The 19,588-nt window shown below is 34.4% G+C and overlaps 3 protein-coding genes across 7 annotated transcripts; 1 reads left to right on the top strand and 2 right to left on the bottom strand.

Annotated features, from left to right (window-relative positions):
• Positions 1-172: 172 nt before the first annotated feature.
• On the bottom strand, positions 173-7,081 carry LOC113849908 (dynamin-related protein 5A-like). Of its 3 annotated transcripts, none has more exons than XM_027480151.1 (16): positions 6,953-7,081; positions 5,949-6,012; positions 5,734-5,838; positions 5,376-5,477; positions 4,371-4,421; positions 4,194-4,255; positions 3,775-3,865; positions 3,032-3,096; positions 2,333-2,527; positions 2,074-2,193; positions 1,851-1,921; positions 1,516-1,741; positions 1,123-1,173; positions 771-999; positions 401-540; positions 173-301 (listed from the first exon to the last, which is right to left on the bottom strand). In XM_027480151.1, exons 1-16 carry the CDS (start codon positions 7,079-7,081, stop codon positions 173-175), a joined length of 1,830 nt encoding a protein of 609 aa, XP_027335952.1. The 3 variants fall into 3 exon arrangements, with proteins under 3 accessions (XP_027335952.1, XP_027335953.1, XP_027335954.1); XM_027480152.1 differs by having other exon boundaries at positions 1,123-1,155; XM_027480153.1 differs by lacking the exon at positions 4,371-4,421.
• A 2,410-nt stretch (positions 7,082-9,491) lies between these two features.
• Positions 9,492-12,854, top strand: LOC113849907 (phosphatidylinositol 4-kinase gamma 4-like). 3 transcript variants are annotated; one of them, XM_027480148.1, is made up of 3 exons: positions 9,492-9,709; positions 9,966-11,495; positions 12,116-12,854. In XM_027480148.1, exons 2-3 carry the CDS (start codon positions 10,089-10,091, stop codon positions 12,500-12,502), a joined length of 1,794 nt encoding a protein of 597 aa, XP_027335949.1. In that variant the 5' UTR covers positions 9,492-9,709; positions 9,966-10,088; the 3' UTR covers positions 12,503-12,854. The 3 variants fall into 3 exon arrangements, with proteins under 3 accessions (XP_027335949.1, XP_027335951.1, XP_027335950.1); XM_027480150.1 differs by having other exon boundaries at positions 9,492-10,694; positions 10,854-11,495; XM_027480149.1 differs by having other exon boundaries at positions 9,492-10,733; positions 10,827-11,495.
• Positions 12,855-13,718: 864 nt separating this feature from the next.
• On the bottom strand, positions 13,719-18,811 carry LOC113849903. The gene is made up of 5 exons (XM_027480145.1): positions 15,897-18,811; positions 15,124-15,737; positions 14,721-14,930; positions 14,346-14,566; positions 13,719-14,207 (listed from the first exon to the last, which is right to left on the bottom strand). Exons 1-5 carry the CDS (start codon positions 18,751-18,753, stop codon positions 14,171-14,173), a joined length of 3,939 nt encoding a protein of 1,312 aa, XP_027335946.1. The 5' UTR covers positions 18,754-18,811; the 3' UTR covers positions 13,719-14,170.
• Positions 18,812-19,588: the final 777 nt, after the last annotated feature.

Raw genomic sequence — 19,588 nt, 5'->3', positions numbered from 1 at the left:
AGCAAGAACAACAAAGCCCACGAGCATGAGTCTATCAATGGAAAGATGAAAATGACTTCACCGATCCGTGTCAAAAATTATACTCTTTCTCAATGTTTACAGAATCGGATAATGAAGAAAAAAAATGGCCCTCATAAAAAGTTCAAACACTGAGAACTAGCACTGGTGCTTTCTACTTGTCCCATGCAACTGCTTCAATTTCTGTTTGTGCACTTCTGTATAGCTCTAGCCTCTTTGCAAGTGAGGTTCGGCGCTGCATGATTGCTGGGTCTTCATTCAGTAGTGAAGCAAGTTGTTTTCCCTGGAAAAACCATATGCAGATCATGCAAAAGTAAGATTAATTCATTTTCATCAGAGATGCCTATTGCATTCATTGAGGAAAACAATATGGAAAATTCACCTCCTTTTTCCCCAATTCTGTGAAGAAATGATCAAGTAAGCTGCGCTTAGCCTCACGCACTTGACAATAAACTACGGACTTGGGAATGGTATGCCTGAGACTCCCACATACCATGTTCACATAGGACAAGACAGTGGTAGCTGTTTATATTTTAGGAATCTCAGTAAAGGAAAAATGAAAACAATACCTCCAACTTCATGAACAAGTGTTGGGTTAATGTAATATATGTTGAAGACAACTATATGTGGCTAATGGGCTCCTTTAGGCCCTTCGTTATATGGATTATTAGGACCCTGGGAATAAAAGTTTTTGTAAAAAAAATAAAAATTCAAGGTTCAATTAACAAATCTCAGGCATTTGAGTTGCTTACCAATTCGACGAAGATAAGCATCATTATATCTGTCAAAAAGTGAGTGCGTTGGATTTCCACCCTTCTCTGCGTCCTGGGGAAGTTTGCGAAAAAATTCAACAGTCAAATAGCCACACTCCATGTCTACCAGCAGCAGAGTTGCTTTCTTACTTTCTTCTCTCATCCTCTCCAACGAATCGACTGCTGCACTTCCGAGTTCTACTTTCAAGGTGGGATACTGCTTTAATTCCTACAATCGACAGAAAACTGCAACCGTTAAGACACTAGAAAAAAATATACCAACTTTAAGCTTAACATGTTGATTGTTGAAAACTATATACATAAAAGATAAAATAATCAATCTGCTACTTGCCATTGTCTCACTCATAGACTTCTGAATCAAATCCTTCAAAATCCCATGAACCTGAAAACATTATAAAAGTAAGGTATTAGGTGCATAACTCTTAAGACAAATAAATTCTACTCAATTTTCCAAATTTGATTTCATCTTCTCCTTAAAAAAGTAGTCCAGGCTAAAAAATTTCAGGGACGTTTCCAGGGCAAGGAAAGAAATAAAATACAAATTTTCCTTGGGTAAGTAATGCCGATGTCAATCTGGTGTTTCGGTTACTCATGTCGAAAACACACGAAGAAAGAAGTCAGCTACAATTTTCTCATTATTAATACTCTTAATTTATTTAAAAGAACATGTTATGAATCGCAACTGATGGCAAAGTATTTTTTATTTTTGTATATAAATATATACCGCATCAACTGCTGCTTCAGCAGGACCCCTAACTGATACCAAGCAAGATTCAATAAGACGGCGGTATCCTTGCTCAGGAGCGATAAGATGAGGTTGATACCCATCTGCTTCAGTTATTAGTTTCCGCACGTTGTCCATTGATAAATGTTTGTCAAAGTGCAGCCGTTTCAGAGCTGCTGGGAATTGATTGTCAAATACTTGGTAAATTTTCTCACCACCAGGCCGTCTGTAGACATTCAATCATTTGCAAGATTAAATTGGATTGTCAGATATGATAGATTTACATGTAATGTAATGCGCTGTATAGACTAAATAACATGGAAATAAGGGCATACATGCCATCAAGATGATCTTTAAATATCTGATCAAAAGTTCGACATATTTCCATTACCATGTACAACTTCCCCTGCAAATGGATGAAGAACATTCATTATTCGTGCGCTTGTAAATCCGAATGCGTGGTGTGTGTGTGTGTGTGTGTTGGGCGGGGGTTGAGGGATTATAAATTAGAAATCCATAATATCTAATGTTGATAGGGGTGGGATGGAAGTGGCTTACTCCGGTATCAGCAGCAATAGGTTTCCCAATACGGTTTAATTCTGTCTCCAATTCAATGATAGTCTTGTTAATGAGTGATTGTAGGCCTGGGATCCGAGACTTGATGACAGTTTCCAAATGCTGAAAATTTAAACGTATATCACATTAAAAAAAAGGAAAATAACCCAGCAATTTTGAAACAAACACCGGAGCCTTCAGAGTCAATGCGTCAATAGAAATTTCAAGTATTACCTCCTAATAGGATCACAATTCAGCATACCTTAGATAGCACCTTTCCGAGATGCACAGAGCCCATTCTGCTAGCAAGATGTTTATATTCCGGGGTATTAGCAAAATATTCGTTCTCTCTACGCCGAGCAGCGATCATATCAACATTTTTGTTGATATCAGCTTGGGAGCGATTAACTACACCAATCCACGGGAAATTTAGCTTATATGCTTTCCCTTCAAGGATCTAGAGAAGGGAACAGGAGACAAAGGAAGCCACGTTATGAACTTCACAAATTTGATTCCAGTAATTTAAAGCTTAAGAAAGAAAAAAGAAAGTAAAATAGAAAAATGGAAATCTCAACTTCGAGAAAACGGTTGCTTGGGCGGTTCTTAAGTTTCATCTCCAGTGTTGAGACATGTAAAAGTAAATATAAACCAAAACATAATAGTTACACTAAATTTGCGCGAGATATATCCCCATCCTCCATTCCACTGGGTAGATATCCAAGTATCCAACATAAAGGAAACAATGCCTTTACCAAATGATGATTACTCAAGTGACACTTCTCTACCGCATAATCGTAATCCTAATTTTATACTGTAATCTTAGTTTTCTGAAACAACAAAATTACTCCTCCCATGCTGAATTCTTGGTCAAAGGACACCAGGAAGGAAAGAGTTTTTCCCGAGGCAAACCTTGCACTATAGCCTGTCATTTCTGTATTGAGAAGGGCAAGAGAATGCTTACATCAGCTGCATCAGTACCCTTGTCCATAAGATCAATCTTTGTCAAAACTCCGAATGTCCTTTCCCCTGAAAATTAAAACAATTTTCATAAACAAGTGATCTTCAGCCACATGGTGATCTAATCATCTTGCCAGTTTCTCGTATAAGTTCTTTGAGCTGTCTACTTATATAAAGGTCAAATAACATTGAGACACTGACAATCAAGTGGCACGAAAGTGAGAATAAAACGTTAAAAAATCTGATGCTCAGTAAGAAGGCAACCGTAGAAACTTCAAGAAGAAACTAAGCTACTGTATCTCTCAAAAGACATCAACCAGTCTAAGCATCTGATCATAAGTTATTGCTCCAAACCATGACAAAAAAGATACACCCATGAACTTTAATACTTGCTATGTATCTGAACCTATAACTACATAGAATCTCATTCAGATAATTTGGTATTCAACAAAGTTGATTACCTATTCTAATCCTAACCATTCTTTGTCAAGGAAATTTGTAATTGACGTTCTGTACAAAGATTAGAATTTATTGAACTAAGATGCCGAACACGAGACATAATCAATCAGCTAAATACTGTGATTTACAGTAGATGTTATGAACCTTCTAGGTTTTTATTTTCAACATCTTTCACACTCTCATTCAGCTTCAGCTATTTTATTAAAATTACTTAATACAGCTAACTTCAAATAACACATTGCTACCAATAACAATGCTTTATCACAAAAAAATTGTTGAGTATCTTACCTTTAGGATCAACTTCGCGGGAAATCTTAATTGCATCTGAGGTAGCAAGGTCTTGATTGGCAGGAGATATTGCCAAAATGATGCAATTCGGCTGCGATAGGTAATAAATTTTAGTATTACTTTCAATAGCATGCTCAGGAAGTTTAGCTTGCACCACTGGAGCTCAAGCGTATCTAAATAAATAAATAATGGAGAAGCATTTATCTATTATTAGAGTGAGAGGAGCTCGGCATCTGGATGGATGGCTTAAATTAAATATAGAGTTCTGAGTATTAAATTGATGTTTAAATACAGTCCTTCAAAGATTGCAATTAAATTCTCTTTCCTTATAACAAATAAATGTTCCCATATGCATTAAAATCTTTCCTGTACCCATGCACGTTAATAGATTGAATTTCATTGTATATAAGAATACTTACCTTTTCAATAAAGGCCCGAACCATATTCTCAATGTCTTGCACAATGCTATCCGGTTGACCCTCTGCAATATCCCGGGCAACATTATGTCATTACTCTTAGTATTTATAATGTAATTGTGCTGGGAAATTTAATTTTAACTTTGACTGGCTAGCAAAAAGTCAATCTTAGAAACTCACCAACAGCGACTTTAGTAAGTCCCGGAAGATCAACCAGTGTCAGATTGACAACTGCCAAGTCAACAAATTCAATGCATGAAATGGGTGCCTGAATAATAAAATCTGAATAAAGAAAAAAGAGTAACAAGCACTATGATAGATTGATAGGTAACACATAGTTAGTTAGAGGTATAATTAGTGTGTAGAGAGTTAGTTTTTTATATTTCTTAGTCGGTTGGCTGACAGAAGAATTATGGCAGATTGCTTATAAATAAGAAGAGAGGTTGAGAGAGGGGATCTTGTCATTTGTGAGAGGGTTGGGGTCTTTGGACATTGGGAGAGGACGTCGTCCCTCGAATACCTAGATTGTACTATAATTTTTATCAATAAAGATAATCTCTCTTCAATATATATCTAAACCAATTTCTATCAATTTCATTAATAAGAACCTTGAGATAATCACACCACAGGAGTTAGTCATTGTAGTTAGTCTTAGGCCTTATAAACTTTATTTTTTTAGTGTCTCATACTCTTAATGTGAGATTCAAATCTCATACCTTAATTGAATCCTATCACGCAAAAGAAGCTCCATGTAACCAGGTAAAATAATTTTATACTCTCAAAATATTGACAATTTAAAAGTAACTCATAGCTAATTGTGGAAGCAAACAATAGTAATTGATATCCAACTCCAGTTTTAAAAGAGAGTGGTACTGACAGTCATCGATATGTAAATTCTTTGATGAGAAAAACCAAATTGCTCCATGTTTTTGAGTCCAAAAATAACAAAGAGAAAATTGATGCGCATTCATGAAGTGCTAAAGTAGAACAAAATGATTATTGTGTTTTGTATTCTACAAGCAAACAAACATTGATAAATATAGCAATAGTCAATGCGATGGCAATAGGAAACAGACAATCAACTGATTATTTCAAACCTAAAATAATTGCATTATGCATGTTCTTCGTTCTCACAATATTGATGATAAATAAAATAATATTTAATTGCTAATATTTATATCTCACCATGAGGGGAGTAGATACTCAGATGGATGGGAACGGATGAAATACCCTTGGAGCGACCTGTTTCTCTATCAGTCTCATCAGAGATCTCCTGCCTAACAGCAGCTACAGAACAGACAAAATATGTACCCACATGAGAAACAACAGCATAAAGGTCATAACAACAACAAAATAACTAGTTAACACAAACTTATTGAGGTCTTCATAAACAAAATTTGATAAACCACCCCCCCCCCCTCCCCCCAAAAAAATAAAGTTAACACGCTTCTACAAATCATCATAACCAACTAAAAGAAATCGAGATAAAGCTACTTGCTAACTTCTACTATATGTGCGTGAAATGTTTTATTTAACAGAATACCAAAATCAGTAAATTTCTTCCTTGGAAGGTGCATGAATTCAGCATATTCTCTCCCTTCATCAATCCTATGAAGTTGCAAAACAAGAGGACGCCGCGTGACAATCCCTGCATAAAATAATGGTTCAATTATACAGAAAATCATCAAGGAGAGAGAGCGAGAAAAACAATCATAAGGTGCACATGACTAAATATACACTATTAACAGACTAAATTACCAGATCCACGAGGTAAAAAGTCCTTTCCCACAACACTCTCTAATACTGAAGATTTTCCAGAGCTCTGCAAAGTTTTAAAATAACGGATAAATTTAAACTGTGTATATTTCTGAGAACTAGAAAAAAAAAATGGAAACATCAAAGTTAATAAGAAAAACTAATCAGCTATTATCTTTGAAGAAACATAGATTTTAATCTTCTTTCTTTGCACCGTCTATGCCATATACGAAGAAGAGTACAGGGGCTTTAATCTAACAATGTTACATTTAATGGATCACAAGATACAATAAGCAACTGATCAATAAAGAAGAAAATTCCTAAGCGATTGGATCAGTTTGAATTAAATGATAATAATTGAAGAATTAATCTACAACTTATGAATCAATTTCAAAATTGAAACGTTCACAAAAAATAATAACAGAATGAAAAATAAGCTTTATAAACCCTTCATCTCTAGCAATTAATTAAGACACTAATCCATTCTACTGCTTATTCATGCAGTTAAATTATAGTACCTTAAATAATCAATGATAGAAAAACCGGTTGCTAACAAAATCCAAATACAAATAGTCCTTGGTAGAGGTTTCACTTGAACAGAGGCATCGCACCAGTATCACTACTTAGCTATCTACTTACCCTTTTTTTTTTTTTTTTTTTGCGTTCTAGAAAATTTTCCATAATAAATTAGAAATTGCCAATGAGATTATCATATTGATAAAAACACGTAAAGATGACTCATGAAAAGATGACACGATTGATAAAAACACTTCACGACGAATGAACATTGATTTGCCCGAACAAATGCAGAATTTAATTGAACAGGAAGGAACTAAGAAAGGCTGAATTTCAATTTCTAAAACGGAAAATGCTAAATAAAAAACATCACAGTAGAAGAACGATCGCGTAAATTAAAATAAAAATAATAATTACGATTAATAATAATGATGATGATGAATGAGATATATATCCTTAAGCTATTCGAATCGAGCGAGAGAGAGAGAGACCTGTCCTCCGACGACGGCGATGGAAGGAAGGGCGTCCCAGAGAGTAGGCAAGGCGCTCTCCTCGCCGTGATCGCCGAGAGCAGTGCACGCTCTCTGTAATTTGTTGACCAACTGAATCAGATTCTCCATTGTAGGAGAAGAGTGAGTTAACTCGGAGCTTGTAAGAGAGAAAGATGATTGAACCGCCAAATGAAGAAGAAACTGTTGAACAAACTTTCCAAATGTTCGTTTTGAAAGATTCCTATGCTACTTTCTGTTATATGCCTATTCACCGTTTTGCCCCTTCTTCCTTCCGCAGTCTTTTAATATGTGCATTTATGATTATTTTACTGCTATTAATTTTTTTAAAATTTATGTTTATAAAATTTTTAACACAGCTTGTTAATTCAAACGAAATTCAATTGATTACTGTGTATTTTTAAATAATTTCTTTTCATGCTTGCTATTCGTTTAATTTATTTTATTATTAATTTATATATTTAACGAGTAAAAAATTGTCATGTTTGTATTTTATGTCTAACGATTATATATGAAGTGTAAAAAACCTTTTTTGTTATTTTGTCGGGCATTATAAAATCGATCAAGTTGCGTGATTTTTTTTTCTGTAAGTTAAAGGGTATTGGTGAGTATTAGATATTAAACGGGTATTTTAGATTTAAAATATAAATAAAATTTTAAATCACAAATAAATAAGTGAAATTTAAAAATTTGTATTTAGATTTAAAGCATATGTCCACAAATAATTTAAAATATTTAAAAATAAAATAAAATATATGTTATTTTTATAGAATAATAGACTAGTTTAATGTATTTATAATTTAATACATAGGAGTGGGGTAGATATTTCGAAGGACGAACAAATTTTAATGTGTAAAGATAAATTTATAAAATTAAATAGAAGAAATACAATAGTAGTAAAATTGAAAATAATAGCAACTGAAACTTAAAACGAAAAATTACAATAGAAAGAAGTTATGTTAAATGATGATGAAGAAGTTAAATGTTTAAATAAAGAAGAGATTACGGTAAGAAAAATATTTTTCAATGATACTTAATACATTATACATTAATTAAGTTCCCTCCCAGTTTGACTAAATTTTAAAACCATATATTGTCTCAAATCTTTAAATTTAAAGTTTATTTCTAATATTTTTAATTATTGAATAAAAATTATTTAAAATCATAAAATAGGTAAGTTTCAGTTTTTTTATATTTAGTTTAATAATTCTCTAGTACTTTTATATTTTTTAATAAATTTTGATAATTAAAAATAGTATGTTAGAAAAATACATATTCTAACACTCTTCTACTAATATATTAAGTTAAGACAATTTCCTTTTACGACAGAATCACGATATTGGAATGAGAGTGCATGTTCTTTATAACATGAAAGAGAATTCATTTCCTTAATTATATTAATTTTTTTTATCATGTATAAAAAGCATATAATAAAAAATAATACTTTTTAATTTAATTATTTTTACCCATAAAAACAAAAAAAAATTATAAATGATTTTAAATTTTCTTACTTTATATTTATAAATATTTTAATTATTAAATAGAAATATTTAATGTTTTTAAGATAATAAATATATGCATTTTATATTTAATATTTAATTTATAGAATAATAATAAAATTATTAAAAAGATGCATAAGAAAATATATCAAAGCTTTAGCATTATTAATTAATCATTAAATGTGATTTATTTCTTAACTACGTATACTTAAGCACAGTTTTTGCATCATAATTATTTAATATAAAAATTATTAGTTGCAGTCTTAACAGTTAAATTTAAACATTTACTAACAATAATTTATTAAAAAACAAATATTTATTATACTTCTATAATTTAATAGAATAAATATATTATTTTCAATAAATGTTTACCACCTTATGATATTTAAACCTAAATTTAAAGATTAAAATGAACTAAATTCATTTAATATTTAGTAAACATTTGTTCATTAAACATCATGTTTAGTGTCACGACCAGTTTAAATATAATTTTATTATTTAAACAACTTAAAGTTAATATATATAATTTTTTTATTTTTTATAAAATTTAATTTAAATATAATAATAATGTAAAAAATGTATATATTATTATTTAGTTATACACTATTATATAATAATGTTACATTCATTTTAAAAAATATTTCAAATATAAAAGTGAGCAGTGAGATGTAAAGGACACAAAATTTATTTCCCTTTTAAAGCGTAAGCGACATGATATACGGAAGATGTTAAAAGTTCAAACGGTGAAAATGATGTCACTGTCATTGCTAACATTAAAAAAGCCATTACATTGTTCAATGGTTGTAGTGAGACGGAGCGCACTCGATTCTGTAACGTAACGGCTTCTTCCACGTTAATGGGAATAATCACAGTTTATTTCCGAAAGAAAAGGACAAAAAGACGAAAAAAAATTAGCACACTCTCTCTCTCTCTACGTATAGGTGTACGGTATACATTATGAACACTCGTTTCCACGTTTGTTTCGTCAAAGATGTATACTAGTAGTGCTACGTATACTATAACAGGCGGCTACGCGCGTCTATCTTACTACACAATCCATTATTTTCTCTCTCCCGTTTGTGTTTCTCTTTTTGGGTCAGAGTCAATAATAACAACCTTTACCTTCCTTGTTTTTCGAATGTTGAATTCAGAACTCTTCTTCCTTCGACTCGAATAACAAAATCCCCATTTCGTTATTTCCTATTACTGGTGCCAAAGCTTCAGACTTTCTGCTTCCGGGGTAAGAATTTGCTTTCTACTTTGGGTTTTTTCGCAATTCATTCTGACCCTTTTGTGATTTGATCCGAATTAGAAATATTTTGGGTGCTGGGTTGGTTTGATTCTGGGCTTACTGAGGAAATGATGGGAAATTAGGGCTTGGGTCTGGAATTTTTCATCATTTCTATCGAAAAATTGTTCCTTGTTGTGCGTGTTTTGTTCCAAGTTTCGTTTTTGAGCTTGTTTAGTCATCTGGGTTGGTGTTTCATCACTCCCAGGTAGCTGTAATTGTACAAATCTATGGCTGTGTTGTTGTGAAAATTGCTAGTAGGAGTTAGGGTTCAGGCTTAAGTCAAAGCCTCAAGCTTTGTTGCCTTTTCATTTCCTGATCAACATTGAAAATGTCATCTGCTGGTGTCACCACCCTTAGTCCTGTTCCAAAGGAGCTATTGTTGTCTCCAAATGGATTCTATACCCCACTGCACTTGTCTTTGGATGATGAGTTCATTTTCATATATCTATCCTATTCGGGATCTTTGACTCCGATGCGTGTTCTTCCCTGCGATACCATTGAGTCGGTAAAACTCAAAATCCAAAGGGCTGAGGGGCTTCCTTCATTGACAAACAAACAAAAGTTGGTTTGTGATGGCCGGGAGTTAGCACGGAGCAATTCTCTACTGAAGGACTATGGGGTTACGGAAGGAAATGTTTTGCATTTGGTAATCAGACTGTCAGATCTTCAGACTATCAGTGTGAGGACTTCTTGTGGGAAGGAGTTTACTTTTCAGGTGGAAAGATGCAGAGATGTTGGATATGTTAAGCAACAGATTGCGAAAAAGGAGAAGCGGTTTGCTGATCCTGAACAGCAGGAAGTTGTGTGTAATGGGGAGCAGCTTGAGGATCAGAGGCTTATTGATGATATCTGCAGCAAATATAATGATGCAGTGATTCATCTTTTTGTTAGAATGAGATATGCTGAAGTTAGGACAGGACAAGATGAGTTGTCCGTTGTGGTAAAAGAGTTGAATGATACAAAAAGTTATGATGTTAGTGAAAATAATAACAGGAGAATATATGATGTTGGTAAACAAGATACGAAAAGGGAGTATGGGACCTTTGAGCCAATTGTGCGTAGGAAGGCTTTGGATAGAGATCTTCTTTTGGAGCCAGTTATTGTTAACCCGAAAATTGAATTAGCTTCAGAGATTTGGGATATGATAAACTCTACATATGAAGGGCTAGATAATGGAAATTATCCAATCAGATCTGCAGAGGGTACAGGAGGAGCTTACTTTATGCTTGATTCAACAGGGCAAAAGTATATATCTGTTTTTAAGCCCATTGATGAAGAGCCAATGGCTGTGAATAACCCTAGAGGTTTGCCTTTGTCATTAGATGGTGAAGGTTTAAAGAAGGGTACAAGAGTTGGTCAAGGAGCATTCAGGGAAGTTGCAGCTTATATTTTGGACCATCCAATGAGTGGACGCCGATCATTATTTGGTGATGAGAAGGGCTTTGCTGGGGTTCCCCCAACTGTTATGGTTAAGTGCTTGCATAAAGGATTTAATCATCCAGGGGACTTAAATGCTAAGATTGGCTCCTTGCAAATGTTCATGGAGAATAATGGAAGTTGTGAGGATATGGGTCCTGGGGCTTTCCCAGTGAAGGAAGTGCATAAAATTACTGTGCTGGACATTAGACTAGCAAATGCAGATAGGCATGCCGGAAATATTTTGATTGGGAAAGAGGAGGAAAATGGCCAGGCTGTTTTGATTCCAATTGATCATGGATACTGCTTGCCTACCAGTGTAAGCACCTTATTTTTTATTTTTGTTGTTCAGTTGTTCTCTATAATTTTGTTGATGATGTGTTTTCTTTTAATGCATGTGATGGTACTTTACTTTTCTATTGATGTGAAGTGTAAAAACTTTGGTTTTCTCCTGCTTGCTTTGGGAGGTAGATGTTTTATGAAAAATGTTAACCTCAGCACTTAGTATTAAAGATAAACAATTAATAATAGTAAAATTTTATTGACAAGAGAAGTGTTTGTTATACTTTTATAACTTAATATAATAAATGTCTTCTTTTTCCATAAAAACTTTCTATTTATTGATGCTTAAACTCAATCCTAAAGATTGAAGTTAATGAAACCCTATTTTATGTACAGATTGCAGAAGTCTGCAGCTCTTGATGTGATTTTTAATTGAATTTCATTTATAACTTACAAAAGGTTTATTGGCAGGAGCTCTTTTTAGAATGTTTTTTTGGGGTGGGGTGAAATAATGGAATCTCAATCATAGCATATCACTACCTTAATGACAATGACAACATGCTTTTTCAGAAGTTTCTATTTTTTATAGACTCCTGATATTTTCCGTTGATCTTGTTTAAACTTTGGTCATTTGATGGGTTTTTGATGTTCCAACAGTTTGAAGATTGTACCTTTGAATGGCTTTATTGGCCTCAAGCTCGCCAGCCATACTCTCCAGAGATCATTCACTATATAAAGTCACTGGATGCTGATGAAGATATTTCCCTTCTGAAGTTTCATGGATGGGATCTGCCAGTTGAATGCGCACGCACTCTTCAGATCTCAACCATGCTTCTAAAGAAGGGAGTTGTGAGAGGCATGACCCCTTTTGCCATTGGAAGCCTTATGTGCAGGGAATCCTTGAACAAGGAATCTGTGATTGAGGGCATTGTAAAAGCAGCTCTGGATTCTGTTCTTCCTGGCACAAGTGAAGCGACATTTCTGGATGCTGTTTCTGACATCATGGACCAGCACCTTGATGAGATCACCAGTTCCATTTCTTAATTGAAGTTGTTATATAAATCTGTATACATGTGTTCTAGTACATATCTATCTATAGCTCAAATGATTGTTTTTTTCATTATTTCATGGTAATTGACACTCCCTAGGTCTTTGACTTTTAGTATTTTCCAACATTTCACAAATTCATGCCTTACGTTTTCCCTTTACCTCTTAACATTTCAATCCAGGAAAGGAAGACAAATCCTTTACCTTTTGACTTGTAGTTTACTATTTTATGTTTTAATTTCTAAGGCGTGTTGCACTTTGTTGAAGTGAAATGAGGCACGTGAGAAATTGAAAAGCATGTGTATGGATAAAACAAATTTAGAGAGAACAGTCGTTTTTTTGTTCTTTTTCTTTTAGCTTTTCACTCTTGTTAATCCTAGAAGTTTGCTCAGGCATTGCATGCTGTGAGTAATTGAGTCCATAGTGGCGCCAAAGCAATATTTAACTTTCACGAGCATTTTACAAATTAAGCATTTTAAAAAATATATGTAAATCATTAATAGCTCTGAAAACTAATTAATATCCATTTTGTGCAAAATTGCTGTCCAAAACATTTATCTTCTGTGGAGGTGCTTATTATGATGCAGCTGCTTACAAAAATTTTGTAATACGTGAGCCAAGGAATAATTCTTATACTTTCGGTTTTCTTATATTATGCTCTACTAAGGTTGGTGGTGGCATCGTGGCAGGGACACTGCAACCGATAAGATGTGAGGGAATTGCTAGCGCCGGGCAATTTGACTTTGCCTTCCAGAAAGGATGAGATTTTGGAGAAACGAAATCTTCATAACTATGCACTTAATAAATTTACTCACGCCATGTGGTTGGCCGTTTAGCTGATAAAATTCCACATTCTATACACAACGAAATTTCTATGCATGCAATGCGAATATACAGTTCTGGAGAATGTTATATTTTGGCCCTCACAATAGATTATGGCCAAAGTTACAACGATGACTTGGATATTTGTTAATTTTAGGTCAGTAAATATGCTCCTAATACTCCTTTTTTACAACTTAAGCATTTAATTAAAAGATAAATACATTAATACCATAAAAAGTAAAAACAAACATTTTTTTTTTCATTTACTAGGGATTAGTTAGAATATGAAAGTATTTTAGTAAATGAGAGTCAATTTAATTTGAGATAATGCATGACTGTATATCATATGGTTTTCAAAAAGGATATGCAGTCAAACTTGAATGAATTTGTTAAAAGGTTTCTCTTTACATATCAATAGAAACAGCATTTTAGTGAAATGGAGCAAAGGAGCAAAATCCTACAGATTAATAATAAAAAAATTAAAAGCCCCACTTCTTACTTTTTCTACAGGTGGAGCTCTAATATAATAAGTTCATAACTACTTCTTTCTCAGTTATATACAAAGAAATTGTGATTTGTAGGAAAAAACAAAGTACAAAAGTTTAAAGGATGACACCACGTGCTCACCATGCATGCATGACATCATTTTCTTCAACTGCGCAGACTTATGATGACATGCTGTCTCCATCTCCTCGTGAGTACAGTAAAATCTGGTAAGAAATATATGTTCTAGAAACAAGTCGCTTGCTTCATACAAAATATGTAAGCCTTCGTATTCAATGTTTGGGGTAGAGAAGTTTCACTGTCTTCAACTGTGTCATATTGTTGAAAGTTTGAGAACCATCATCCCTTTTTGGGTTTCTTCAACTTCCGCTTTAACCTTAAGAGACAAATGAAATCACTCAATATGGTATACACAATGATGAAAACCTGACAAATCTAAACGTGTATGTTATGCGTTGCATAGTCCATACTAATTTCCACTGCTGAATTATGAAGCTAAAAAGCAAATGAATACCTCTTCTTGATGGAGCGGTCACTAAAACCAAATACACCCTTCATTAATGAGTTTACATCCACGGATCGCTCCTTCATCATCATATCGTGGTACATTTTGCTGCCAATCTCTGCAATTTGTTCCTCCACTTCTTCTAGTGGTTGGTCTATATTGAGCTGAAGTTCACCTTTCTTGATGACCGTAACACCAAATCCATTTGCTTTAGCTTCTCGAAAAGCATCCTATAACGTGCAATAAAAGCTCAGAAAACATTCATTTAATTACCCCCGAAGAGGAATGCGGAAGTTTTCATTTTCAAAGGGCATGGTTGCATATTAATTGCACAATAGTTTTGCAGTGACACAGAAAAACCAATCAAAGCACATGATTAGATACCTTAGGAGGCCGTGCAACAACAAAGGCATGACCACTTCCAAGCATTTCTAGATGAGCCTGAATGATGTAACAAAGATTTTTGCAGTCACCAGCATCTTGGAAAGCGATCACATGATATGGCTTAGGTTCCAATTCAAGATCTTCGGCCATCTCCAAAGAATATAATCCTACTTTATCTTCTCCATTTTCAACTGTGTACAATTCAATGCACTAACAGAGAATGAACAAATTAACTCAGTATCAATAGGTAGAAAAAAGAAAGCAAATCAAAACCAATCATAGAGGATAAGTAGATTTGATCCAGCAGAGTTACATTCAAGAACATAACACTGATATTTCATCCTTAATTTCATGCTTCTTAGTGAATTAGTTGATACTAAGAAAAATATACATATACACATACCAGTACGTGTGTAAGATCCAACCACCACAAGTAATCTTCCTCTTCATCGTCTGCATATTCACGATATTTGCTAACCACTGCTTGCTGTCCAAACAACTCCATCTCTCTTTTAATCTTGTTAAGTTTCTTTTCCATGAAATTCCTATTCCTATCTGGTAGTTTGTTCATTAGATCAGCTGCTTCCTCTATTTCTTTGTCAGTGATCCACCGATCCAAACCCTTCCCCATATCCTTCATTATGGACTTAATTTCTGGATCTGTCTCTGCATTGTAAGACTCCAAAAAACCTTGAGACCATTTCTTTGTGTGCTGCCAATATTCCTTCCCTGATTTCTTGCCAACTTTAACAGAACCATCACTTCCTTCAATAACAGTCTTTGGATTTTTCACCTTCTTAGTACGTTCTATAGAACTATCGACCTTTCCTTGTAAAGAGGAATCAGCTGATTTTTTAGCAAAGCCACTCTCATCCTTCTTCACCAGGTTCATATTTCTGGTGGAACTTGTCTTTCTTTGATCAAGGAATTCATTTAGAGACTCAGGAATTTTCTCCACAGGAGGCCCTTTCCAGCGTGGTATGATTTTCTCTGGTGGATCATATATACTAATGCCATCTAGAAGAATCAAAGACAAACTATTAGGATTATACTTAAAATTATTCAAAAGAAATGTTTGCTACTAGGAACAAGTCAAAGAAGTTGTAAAATCATTTCAAGAAATTAAAAGTTGGTCACATTCTCTTATGTCATATAATTTTAGAAATTGATAACTACCTGCTCCGTAATCAATATTTTCAATATTTGAATGGAGCCATTCGTGTATGTGAGAAAGTTTTGTATTTTCTTTTTCCACCTTTTTCTCAAGACCTCTGAAGAATGTTTCTTTATCTCCAGCATTCATCAAATAAAATGGGTCCCGTCCAGACAATTCATTCTCGCGGACTCGAAAGACAATGTCTCTGAGATGATCATCGTGCATCCAGTCAAGTTCTCCACCATCTTCAATACCTCCGAAGGATTCCATCTCAGTGGGTATATCTAAAGGTTGATCAACTCTCTCTTTTGCAGCCATGTAGTTATTTCTAAATCCTGCTCTAATTTGCTTAATTAGAGGCTCAACTTCATGGAAGTTTTTGTCCAACCAATTTTCTGTCTTTCCAGATAGCATTGTCTCTTTACCAATGCCATTAACTTCATGGTCTAAAGTGGTGTCAGACTTTTGAAGATTTCCTATGCTAGATTCAACACCAGTGTCTTTGAAGACATCATCCTTTGTTAGGCCAAACTCCATATCCTTCTTATTAGAATCTTCACTAGGATTTGTGGCAGGCTTAGAATCTGATGATTCATTTAATGTATCACTTCTAGTTTGCTCAATTATGGGCTCAACTTCATGGAAGGTTTTGTCCAGCCAACTTTCGGGATTTCGAGATAGCCTTGTCTCTTTACCAATGCCATTAACTTCATGGTCTAAAGTGGCGTCATACTTTTGAAGATTTCCTATGCTAGATTCAACACCAGTGTCTTCGAAGACATCATCCTTTGTTAGGCCAAACTCCATATCCTTCTGATTAGAATCTTCACTAGGATTTGTGGCAGGCTTAGAATCTGATGACTCATTTAGAGTATCACTTCTAATTTGCTCAACTATGGGCTCAACTTCGTGGAGGTTTTTCTCCAGCAAATTTTCTGGCTTTACAGATAGCCTTGTCTCTGTACCATTGGCATTAACTTCACAGTCTAATTTCGTTGAGAGGGACTTTTGAAGGTCTTCCAATCCAGGTTCAATACCAGAATCTTTGACATAGTCATTCTTTGTTGGGCTAAGTTCCTCGTCCTTCTCATTAGAATCTTCACTAGCATTTATGACAGGCTTAGAATCTGATATTCCATTTAATGTGTCACTTCTAGACACTATTTTGTCCACCTCCAAATTCTGGTACTTCTGGTTATTCAAATCAATAACACTTGAAGACTTCAAATCAGCAATATTTTCTTTCATGAGTTCAGTTTTGGATTCTGTGTCGAGATCCTGTTTGTCTTGTTTTTTCAAAAGATAATCCCTAGCTTCCTTAACAGATCGTATGATCCTTGGTTTCTTCTTCACAGAACTTTCATTTATCATAGATGAGCCACTAATGGGAATATCTGAGGGTTTGTAGTTTTCTCTGTTCTTCAGATGCACTTTGTTTTCAGTAAATTCGGTTTCCTCTTTATTTATTTCCATATCACCAGGAACTATGACATCTGAAGCATACGAATTGTGTGCATCTGCAGGAAGCACCTCATACAGTACTGAATTATCAATGTTCTCTGCAACATCAACAGAAGTTGGTTGCAGAATTGGATTACTATCTATACTTTTCCTTGCAACTTCGTTTGGATGATTACTTAAACTGTTATCTTGTTCGCTACCCTTTTTTACCACTTCATCCTCATTGGATGAATTCTCAATCACACGGTCCTCCATTTCCATATCCCTATTAATTGGGGAATGATCTCTCCCCTCAATTTTCCGTGCCCGCCTAGCCATTTCTCTTATTTCTTGAACTTTATAGTCCATATCCATGGATCTTGTTGTCACTTTAGCGGATGAATCCTTGATAACAAGTTTATCAGCAGAAGCCTTAACTTTCAGAATATTATTCCTAAGTTGTTCCTTATCTAACTTAGGCTTTTTTACATCTACCACTGGTGTCTCCGAAGGTTCAGGAATGACTTCAACAGCACCCTTCACCAAAATCTCTTTCTCCTTTCTCGCCTTTACCTTTCTCCTCATCATTTCCTTCTCCATTTCTGAATACTGGACCTCCTTATCTCCAAAAGCAAACAATTTCTTCACAGCCCACAGAACAACCAAGCAATACAACACTTTTCTGCCAACCCCCGAAAGCTTTGGTAGCAATCTGGGCTGAGAAACAAAACCTTGGACAGCCTTAACAAAACCACCCTCCAACTCACCTCGAACCACAAACCTAGCCACAGAACTATTCCTTGCAATCACATTATTCCCATTCTCCATCTCCCTAGCCATGTTCTTAGCATCCAGAATTTTACTTCTCACGTGAGGGAAGTCCTCAATTACATCTCTCCCAACCCTGCTTCTTCTCAATATCTCTTCTTCATCAACTGAGACCCTTTTGACACCTCCAAGGGAATCATGATAGACAGTGAATATAGGACCAGACCCAACACCCCAATACTCAATATCTTTCTTATACTGATCGACCCAATTCTCCAATTTATTCCACAAAACAGACTCACCCAAATGTTTGGATTTTGGTTTTTCCAGTTCAACTAAATTGTCCACAACAGATACCCCTTTAACACCATCACCACTCTCTTCCACCCCACAACCGGAAACAGAAGAAGGGTCATCCTTAGGGCGTACCTGGTGATCATGGAGGAGCTTCTTCCTCAGGAAGTTGCGGCGGTTAGTGGGTCGACCAAAATGCGCCCAAGTTTGAAACTTTCTGGCGGTGGAACTTGATAGATAGAGTGAAAAAGGGTTTCTGTGAAATGGGGTTTTGGGTTTGTTATGTGTTGATGGGAATTTTCGGTTGAGAAGTTTGGGGTGGCAGAAGGTTGGGATTGGAAAGTTGGTGGAGGTTGAAATGTTGAGAGTGTCCATGGATGAACAAGGTACAGAAGCTACATGGAAAAAAGTGATGAGGGCATGTTTGAATTGAATGAAGGTTTCGTGAGAAATTTAAAACTTTTTCTTTTTTTTGCTAAAACCTTTTTAGATGAGATTGGAGTAAATTGGCTGAGGCTTAAAACCCCAAGACGATAACATCTTCACCCATAGTGGGATTCGCCTATAGCCGATGAAAAATAAATATTTTTCAATGAATTAATGAACAAAAAATTATTAAAAATTAGGGTATATTAGTATTTTCTAATTAATATTCTTAAAACATTAATTAGCATTTTTTAATAAGATATAATTTTAGTTTATGTAAATATTATTTAATGTGATTTAGTCTTTTGAAGGTTTTTTATTGGTTTAGTTTTTATAAATTTTTATTTAAATGTGGCATTTATTATTAGTTAACGATTCATGTCATGGTTACATTACATGTTATTTGAAAATTGTTATTAATGTGATATGATTAAATAAAAAAAACAATAATAATATTTAGTTTGCACTCATTCTCTGTTAAAATAAGAACATGACATGTATGCTTATTTTTCTTAATTTTTTGTTTTAAAATAAAAATAAGAAAAATTACTTTACAGAAAAAAGATAAATGTAAAAATCCATTAAAGGATTGGTGTAATCTATTACGATTGCTGTTAAAAAAAAATATTCATTTATGCTTAATTTCCCTTTTTTTCGCTCTTTTGGTCAAATGTGTCCAAAGTGAAATGCATTAATAGAACCCATGGTTAAATAAACAGTGAGGAACAAGCCCAACAAAAATTCAGCAACACTCGAATTATAGAAAATGGCATCAAGTTCGCTT

This window comes from Abrus precatorius, unplaced genomic scaffold (genome assembly GCF_003935025.1).
Source record: "Abrus precatorius isolate BTA unplaced genomic scaffold, Abrus_2018 Scaffold9, whole genome shotgun sequence".
NCBI lineage: Eukaryota > Viridiplantae > Streptophyta > Magnoliopsida > Fabales > Fabaceae > Abrus > Abrus precatorius.
This window is presented reverse-complemented; position numbering and strand designations above follow the sequence as displayed.